Raw genomic sequence first — 10,090 nt, 5'->3', positions numbered from 1 at the left:
GATAAAACGTTATTTTAAGTTTTTTTCATAATAGAATGTATCATGTAGACACTTCACAATCAAAACCACTAATAAAATAAAAGGTTAAGACCTGTAAATAACTAAATATAGATAACAATAACATATACGTCATATTTAGATCAGCTGTTTCAATAATCTATATTTTATTTTACCTTATTGTTCAGTAATTTAGTTTATGCAGCCTCGCTGCGCAGATAGGACGCGCTTCAACACACCAGAAATCATCTGGTGGGATTCCCTTCGGAATGACGCGCCGAGCGGCGCTCCTATTGGCCAAAGGCGACGCACGAAATTCTCCATTTATGGGTTGTTTGCCTCTGGTTCCGTCAACCAGCAGACACAAAGTTGAACTTTGTAGAGCAGACGCTCGCAGCGGTACAGTCAGTGCGCTCGAGCGGTTTACCGGCGCGGTCCTCACTATTATGGAGCGGCGACACTGGTCCTGAGGAGACATTTATAACAGCACCAGAGGCCAAAACGAGACCGTGACATCACCCAGAGACTTTTAATAGGCTTATTTTATTTTAATAAACAGTTCCAACACGGAATATAAAAGAAGGTCGGCTGCGGTGTGATAAACGAATGAAAATGGTGAGTGAAAATATACTTATCACAGTCACGTACAGAGATAAACACACGGGACACTGCTCCTGTTTTGGAAACAGTTTTCCAGCATCCTTATCGAGATGAAGTAGCTTACAGCAGCTGCTCGGTGTTAATGTTTTTAACTTATTTCTGTGGTCATTTACATCAATTAAACTAATTTTAACAGCTACTAGATTACACATCCCTATGGATGTGACCATTCACCGATTCATATAGGATACTATTATATGTAATTGGCATCATAAATGCTAAAAATTCAGATAAAAAGCTTTTTTTTCAGTGTGGTCAAACAAGTACAAACTAATACTAAGCATTTTTTTTTCATTCCATATTAATTACATTTAAATTTCCTGGAGTATTTGTGTATGTATATGGTTTTTAGTTATTATGAACATCTTATGAATATAGTGGCTGGTCTGCTAGACAAACAGCCTCAGCTGGGTGTCATATTCAGCTATTGTTTGCCCTCCATCTCTTGTTCACTTAGAAACAGTCTCTCCTTTCCCAGCCTTCCTTGAACAGGTTGTACTTAATAACTAGTCCTGGTTACAACCTAGTTTATTGCTATTTTTAGCAATATGTGTTTGTCCAGATGTCCAGGGTTGTGACAGATAGAAACCATTGTGTTTCCACTTTCCCAGATCAGTGTTCCTGTTAGACACATTGCAGTTATTGTTTTTAGCTCATTATTAACATATGCTGTCATACCAACCTGGCTTAGTCTTATGTAATAGTGGAAAACTGTAAGTTACACACATTAGTGTCCATGGTTACTGGACAGAGAGCTGCAGGTAGGTGTAGTCGCATGTGAAACTCACTATATGCCTATAAGGATAGGCTGGGTTCTGTTTTGAATAAGTATGTTGATGCGTGTGTCCACAATGAGACCGTTTCCTCTTGTTATGGTGGAAAGCGACACCGTTTTCTCATAGCTCCTCGAGCAATATTAGGCTTCTGTTACACTTGAAACTTTTTGGCTTTGTATGATCCCTGGATCCCATGGTAGGATGCTTTCACAGACCCTGTTTGCCAAAAATTCAGTGTCTTTTTCAGCCTGTCAGCTGGTGAAGAACAGGTACAGATCAGGTGAAAAACAAGTAAATCCAGTTCAGCTGTCTCTTCAGTGCACACAGAAACATTCTCTGCAAGCCATGCAGCCGGTGGAACTAGTTTCCCTTGGGTTTTCCGTATATGGGACAAACCTTTTTTGTAGATGCTGTCTGTGGTATTTAGTATGTATTGCAATATTATCAGTCGGTCTAGGTAAAGCATTTTTTTCTGCATAGAATAAGCCGACTTGTGGTTAACTGTGCTCATGTGGTCACAATGTCACAGAAATCTTTCGTGATCAATTAAGTTGTGCTGATTGCTTCTATAAATTAGACTAAAACAGACTCTAGAGGAGTGTACAAGCCCTATTATTTAATGTTACCATTGCCTGTAAAGTCCCAATTCATTTCTAATGATGGCATGTCACATATGAGGCCAAGCTCAGTGTGCTCTGCAAATATATATTCTATATAAATGTATCTGTGGAATTAATAGGTGGAGTTTATAGCTATATTTGTTTTGACTGCAGTTTTTCATCAGAGTATTCTTGATGACTCGACTCATGATTTCTGAAATATGAACTAGCGGTAATGTCTGTTACACAACAGAGCCCAATTTTATGTATACCAGCTGTGCAAGAGCAATTTAGGTTGATTATGTAATATATCACTCAGTTGACTGAACTACTGTATCTAGAAACTATATCATAAAGTTGTATGTAGTATGGGGACATTTTTGTCCATAATGCCCTTGATATCTTGGGGCTCAATACACTGAGCACTTTGTTTTAAAACAGGCCACAAAAGCAAGATTACTCTTGCCCAAAATTATGTAATAATCATTAAAGAAAGATATTGAGTAAATATCTTTCTTGTTTCCTCTCCACTGTTTGGTGTATCTGGGTCCATTGTGATTGGTCTCCATATTTCAGAAGCGGTTTTACAGGTTAAGCTGTATCTGGTAGGGTGGTAGCTTTGTTCACTTTCTTTTTTTCCTCCTCAGCACTATCTCCTCTTTTCCTTTTTCTTTCTTTGCCAGATGCTGAATAGTAGGTCAGTATGGCAGCATATGTTTTGCATTAAAAGCTGCAGATGGGTGGTACATGCTGAGTAACATTCCCCATATTCAAAGCCTCTATGACACCGCCACAGGATTGCTGAAGAATCCAGACTCTTTCTGAAAGAGTCAGCAACACTCACCTAAACAAGAGAAAGGTCTAGGAGGATGGCTGAAATCTGTGGTCTCTATTAGTCACAATTTTTCTACATTAACGTGTGTGTGTGTGTGTGTTATAAATTTCCAGGCGTGGCAATGAATTTCTCTCTATCAGCTAGCGTCTTTGATGCTGTTTTATTGTTGGTTCTTACTACACCAAACTGTGCTTATTAAAAATGTCCAATCTAGAAGATCGCCCCCAGTTGCTTCAATATAAAAGATATGCACTGATGTGTTCAAGTTAAGATTTATTTGGTTTGTTTACAGAGCAATTGAAAACATCAATTGGACTGAAATAAACCCTTAATTGGAAAATCTCTATTGACCTTTTCATTGTGATGTGCACCATATGTTGACTAGCAAATTTGCCTAATCTGTCCCTTAGACACTGAATTTTTGTTTTTCTTTGTGGTAACTCTGAATGGCTGTTCCTATTGATATCAACCCCATTAAATGTCAAGCTTGTCACTTCCTGGAAATCATGTACATAATTTTGTTAGAGAATTGTGCTATTATATGCCATCCACATGATCAAATCAATTATTTCAGCAAGGATGCATTAAATTGATCAAAAGTGACTTTAAAGACTTATACATTGTTACAAAAATATATGCTGTACTTTGTACTTTCAAAATCCTAGAAAAGGGTATCATGATTTCCACAAAAATATAAAGCAACACAACTATCTTCAATATTGATAATAATAAGAAATGTTTATTGAGCATCAAATCAGCTTATTACAGTGATTTCTAAAGGATCATGCGACACTGAAGACTGGAGTAATGATGTTGAAAATTCAGCTTTGCATCACAGGAATAAATTACATTTTAAATTATATTAAAGTACAAAATGTTTTTTATTTATCTTATTATTTTGATCAAATAAATGCAGAATAAGATACTTCTTACAAAAGCATTTAAAAATCTTACCAACCCTTAAATTTTTTATCAGTAGTGTATATGCAAAGCTACTTGTTTACATAAATATATTGCTAGGTTGTTATTTTTTTTGCCATTTTTATTTGTACAAACAGTGAGGACAGAAATGTCCTAAAGAGCTTCATAGCAGGAAAAAACAAGAGCTTCATGCTTCAAATCAGTCACAGAAAGTGTGCTAACCATTAGGCCACAGTTTTAAAAATATTTTTGTTCTGATTTCTAATGTGAAATATCACTTTATCCCTAATAAATAGTAGATTAGACTCTGTGCAGGCCCAGTTTCCTTAAAGAGTTAGTCTTGAGAAGCACATAGATGGGCTTTCAGCTGTGAAATGAGATCATTGTCGCTGTGCTCCTGCCAGCTCACGTTCAGCTCCTCTCACCTTGCCTCTCCTGTTTCTCTCATCTGCATTAGTCTCTTTTGCGGCTTCCCTTGTGCTACCAGCATCTAAAAGCAGGTCAAGGAGACTGGTGAGCATGTGCTATCAAATATTGTTCAGTTTTGAGAGCAGATAAACTGTTAAAGAGACAAGAGGTGTACAGAGAAGCCTCTTGTTAATGATATACAGTATGTTCACATTCATTGCTGATGTTTGCTTACCGACAGAAAAGCTCCTAATTTGTTTAAACTGCAATAAAAGCCATAGTGATTGAAGCAGATATTTAGCTTCTTAGTTGGATATTGCAGAATTAGATTTGTACTAGATTTTCTTCTAGGTTTTCCTAGACATGAGCTGGGTTTTCTGTGTCTGTTTTTGCTGTATAGTTCCTGTTGAGGTGTCCGTGGCTCACTAGGTGGTGTTTACTCATCAAACTCAACCCAGGGCTACAGAATGACTTGTGCTCAAATATTCCCACAAGCCAGAGGTAAAAACGAGTGAGAACATCACAGACAAGACCATAGCTGCGCACGGTTTAAAAGAGGATTTGCATCAAAACATTTTGAAGCTATTGTTTCATGCTGCCTCTCATTCCTGGAATAAGCACAAAGGTCATGAGGAAGACACTAGTTCCACTTTGCATATGTTTATATTTTTGAGGGAAAATTCACACGTTTCACCTTCATGTCATCCTTTTCTGGCCCAAATATCACTGCTGTGTTTCCTCAGTCTGGTTTTAGCTCAACAGTGTATCTGCAAAACTGACCGTGACTGAAATTCAGGCGCATAAGCCATATGAATGTCCTGAGATTGCTGAAAATATATAGTAGTGTTGTAACTGATGGCACGTTTGTACTGCGCTAACGAAATATAACAAAGATTTGAATATAGATTGAATAAAGATTTTGGCCTCAGTTGTCAAGTCAAAGCACTTGAATGACTAAAAAATTACAAAGATAGGAATTTTCAAAGCTTTATGCAAATAAGTGATGCAATGTGGCATCAGCCAATGGGAGTGCCGGCAGTGACGTGCTGCTTAATATAGTTGAATATTGCAGCTGAATAAAAACGCTTGCTAGAAACCATTAAACCCTTTTCAGTATGATTTTACCGTCATTAGTGTGATCTGACCCGTAATCGCCTTGGTCATCTCAATGTTATTCACAGTGCAGGAGGCCAACAACATTCATCCTGTGCCATTTCCCATGAGGAAGTATGATTTATTATAGCTCTTCTTTCAGATGAAGTCCAATCAGCCATGGCCGGATCAATCTGCTGCTAATATTGTATTGTAGTTGTATTTTTTTTTTGTTTTTTTTTTTTGCTTAGCAGTTTTTAGCGAATTGACAAAAAGTCACTTTCAACCATACTGTGAAGTATGTTTGGGAGCATAAACAGTGTTTCATTGATGTCAGGCATTGTAGACCAGAACAATTTATATAATTTCTGACCGTTTTGATGCTTAAAACAATGGAAAAAATGTTTTCCCACTCTTTTTTTTTAGTAGTGCTGTGCTTTTGAACGAGTTTGTCATTTTCAAAATGAGATCAGACGTTGAACACACAGAGGTGGCTGGTCCACATGCTTTGAAGAATGTAAATATTTGTGCTTTTGATAAATCCCTGGAAGTGCTTAATGAAGCTAGAGGCATGCGTTTGGGTGACCATTCACTTCAGAAGCTGTTTAACTCAATTTATTGGACCTTCATGACAGCACAGAGAGAATTACAATATCTTATCACTAAGTAGGTCAGCATATGTGGCATGCTTTTTTATGTGAAACGTATCCTTTACGGACAAAATAAGTAGTGAATTTAGTAGTAAAACTTATTTTAGCAGTCAACCTAGTGCAGACTTCACATTTTTATATACTGAATGCTTACATACTGTGGCATGTTCTTTCACTCAAATGAAGTTAAAGGAAAAAAGAAAAAACTTAGTTATAACAAGCAAATATACACATTATAAATTCAAAGTAACAGGGTCTAGCTAGGGTTAAACTGATTTTGTAAGAGCAGTGAGTCATATGATGCAACATTATATTGTATGTTTTAACATGGACTTATTTGAATATTTTGCTGGTGAAATCTTTTTTCCTTGACCAGAACACACAAATAATGTCAATGTTTTATTTTATTTTTTATTTTAGCACTAGTCAGAACAGATCTTTGAGGTTATTTTTTATTTTTATAAAACACACAGCTCCAAGGATTGAAAATAACACTAAATGTATTTAAAAGTAAAATGATAACTTTTCTAATTATATTTGGGTTAGAGTTTAAAATTGCAATTATATTATGTGCACTGTAAAAAAAAAAAAAAAAAAAGTTGCGCAAACTTAATAGTTTAAGGCAACCAGCTTCAGCAGATTTGAGTTTTCTCAACATGTTGTTTTAAGTTTATACAACAAAAAGTTGAGAAAACTAAAAAATCTCCTAAAAAATCTGCTGAAGCTGGTTGCCTTAAACTATTAAGTTTGCGCAACTTTTTTTTTTACATTATGGGTTTAGCTGGAAATTGTCACCGTCAGTCTAAAGAAGTTTTAAAATAATTATAAAAGATGTATTATGATGCTGTTCTATGGAGTTATGCAAAAAACAAATCAACACATTCACAAATGAATACACTTAAAGGCTTTATTTTGATATTGCATGTAACATAATTTAATAAAACATGTTTTTTATAACACTTACAAAAAACAGAAGCAGAGGGTGCTACAAGGGTGTTTTTATAAAGCCACTGGTGCTCATTGGATGTGGTGGAGATAAAAAATCTAATTATATTGATGAAATACTTCCAAGGCACTCATGTGGTAAGATAAAAAGCCTTTTACTGGGCTTTTTTTATAACATGACCTGTGCAGCATCCTGAAACAGTATTGGACAATTATTAACACGCATACAACAGTCATTTCATTTCAGTAATTAAATTGAAGTTGTCTGACTATCAGAGTGATAAAGCTGTGTGCTTGGCAGCGACACTAATGTGAGATCTCAGTTTGCTAGTTCTGATCAGAACCATTACTCAGTTGGGAACTGGGGGATTTGTTCTTGTCACTTGCCAGCTCCCATTTCCCGTTGGCTATGAGTAAGATCCCCTGATCCGAAACATTCCTGTGCTGGTTCTGTTTACTCTTCCCTGATTCTGCCATCACATCGAACTCACAAACAGGCATGACCACAGTGAACTATCCCGCTTATCTCCCGGCTCATTCCACCCTGTCTCTACAATTACAGTAGACGCTTGAATTGTATTGATATTAGATCAGCTTGAAAAGATGACGTTGACAAATGCCACTGTCACCTGTCCGACTGGCCCTTCCATTCCCTGTCTATACGGTAAAGCATTTAAATGCATTCTCCTCATTGTTATGCAGGTGTGCTCAAGGGTGTTGTTCAGTCAGGGATCTCGATCCTTAAAGATCAGCTCAAAATAGACAGCAACAGGGGGGACTTGGGCTTCGCTGTTGCATTTAATCAAGTTCCCACACATGCCTGACTTTGATTAATGTCCTCATTACAGGCTTCTCATGTGGGCTGGTAATGTGGCCCCTTATGTTGTGTTGTATCTCTGTGAATCTGTGGAAAATTTGTTCAGACAGGACAGTTTTGTGAGGCAGAAGTTATTTATGCACCAGAGCACTTACAGTAAAGTATGCAACATGACGACAGCTATCAAAGCCATAGTTCAGCCAAAAATTTACTCACCCTCATGTTTTCCCAAAACTACATGACATTTTATTTCTGCTTTGGATCATTAAAGAACATATTTTAGAAGTCAGTGTTCGGACAACACTGGCTCCAATTGAGTATTTCAATTCTGTTTCACAGAATAAAAACATACATGTTTGGAATAACATGATAACAAAATTTTCATTTTTAGGTGATCTGTCCCTTTAAGAGTCTGGCTCTTAAAGCAAATATTGAATCTTGTTGCAAGGTGCTCTGTAGAGAGACAAAACGGGTATGGAAATGACTTTTTTTATTACTTTAATTTCCCAGTCAGCCTCCTCTCTGAGACACTCCTTTGTTTTGAACCAAATTATGTGGTGGCATTTGTTTGTGTGCACAAAAAGCTTCATGAAGTGGTCATTATCTGCTTACCTTTGTATGGATTATCAAACACTGTAAAAGCCTTCGTAATGAAGGCTGTGTTTGTGTTCATGTTTGGAGAAACTTTGCCTCTCTAAAAGGTATAAAGCACACCATATAACCATAAATCTGCCCCATAAACATAGCCTTAGACGTTTTATTTATCATTGGTGTGCATAGTGTGTTTTGGGAAGACCTTGTTTCATGTATCTTTTAAAAGCAGACAGTTAGTGAAGCCATGACTGCTTCTAAGTAGAATATAAAGGTTGCATGGGCATATATTACCAGTTTTAATAGTCAATTGAAGTATTTGAGTGCATTTTGTTTACTTTGTAGTTAAATAATCAATTAGTTGATTGTCTCGTAACAAGAAATGTTCAGAAATGCAGAAGTACATATGAATTTCTCTGAGGTGTTGCGGATTTGTTGTGTAGTTGTGGCAGGACCGGTGGCCAGTTTGCAAATGTTGCCTTGAATTTGCTCAAAGTAAACAGGATTAGATGACGTATAATCCTGTTTACTTTGAGAAATTAATTTTTTTTGGCCAGCATGAAAACTGGATATATAATTTATTCTGGAAAAACAAACCTTATTAGAGAAGCATATGTATTATGTCTAAGTGCAATTTGCAATCCAAGACCACCCAGATGTACTGTAATCTCACATTCAAATGGGAGAAAATTCCCTCTTAATGATAATTATAAATAAATACTTTATAAATCTAATTTCATCTGATCATCTGCAATTTGTCTTTCATTGTGCAGCATTTTCAGAAAGTTACATGTTGATAAACTTGTCAATTTTATTTTATTATTTTGAGTTGAATTTAATTGAATCGAACATGATTTGGCAAATACTCCAGAATTAAGTCTATTTAAATTAAATATTTATTCTATAGGGAATAATTATTGTCCACCTGTTTTTAAGCATATCCTGGCAAATATGTGACCATGACCAACAAACCTGCGACAAGATACTGTTACTATATGGATGAAATGATCTGTGTGTATTGAACTGTCAGAAGATGAGATGACTCCCTTGATCCTGAGTTTAAAAACTGCCATCTATATGATGATGCACTGTCACCTTGTCTCATCAGCTGCACTATTAGAATTTTAGCACCATTTTTAGAATCCTAGTCTAAACATAATCTCTATGTGTACTTCAGGGAAAATGATGGCGTTCCAGACTTCCCCATCAGACAGAATGTGCTACATTCTTTTCCACTGCCTTCAAAAGCGAGCAGAAATAATATGGCTGGTCTGAACTTGGAGACTTTGGCACAGAGTTTCTCTGCAGTAGCCAGACGTTTGAGAACCACTCCTATCTCAATTTACACAAACCCTCTGTGTTTGCTGTCTCTGGAGGGACGCTATAGTCAGCCCTGCCTCCACAGCCATTTCTTACCCACAAACCCCTCTCTGCTCCTCTGGGTGTTCTCTCACCAATCTCCGTAACCTGACCAACACCCCTAGAGGTGTTTTTACTCCATACATAAACACTGGGATTAATTAAGGCTCGATTATGTAATGTTAGAAAATTCTTTTCGCAAATCAACAAACATGACGTATGTTTACAAGTAAGATGAGGGTATGATGACTTATTTATTTTTAACTTGTAACACGTTTAAATTTATTGCACGCCTATGATTAATCTAATCTCTGGGCTTGTGCTTAGTTTGTTACAGCATTGATCTTTTTCAGATATTTGTGTTCTGTTTGTTTTCAGTCTGGCTGTGGATGGGCCTGTTTTTCTTCAGCATATTACAGTGGCAAATTTACAAGCCTGTT

General features: G+C 36.6%; 1 protein-coding gene across 4 annotated transcripts in view; it reads left to right on the top strand.

Moving 5' to 3' along the window:
• Positions 1–356: 356 nt before the first annotated feature.
• Positions 357–10,090, top strand: part of LOC306877621 (unconventional myosin-Ie-like) — a 53,417-nt gene continuing 43,683 nt past the window's right edge. For all 4 annotated transcript variants that reach the window (XM_079429483.1, XM_079429482.1, XM_079429484.1 and 1 more), the window contains exon 1: positions 357–612. In XM_079429483.1, the coding sequence (XP_079285609.1) occupies positions 604–612 (9 nt within the window). In that variant the 5' untranslated portion in view covers positions 357–603. The remainder of the gene's footprint in view (positions 613–10,090) is intronic.

This window comes from Barbus barbus (genome assembly GCF_936440315.1).
Source record: "Barbus barbus genome assembly, chromosome: 2".
NCBI lineage: Eukaryota > Metazoa > Chordata > Actinopteri > Cypriniformes > Cyprinidae > Barbus > Barbus barbus.
This window is presented reverse-complemented; position numbering and strand designations above follow the sequence as displayed.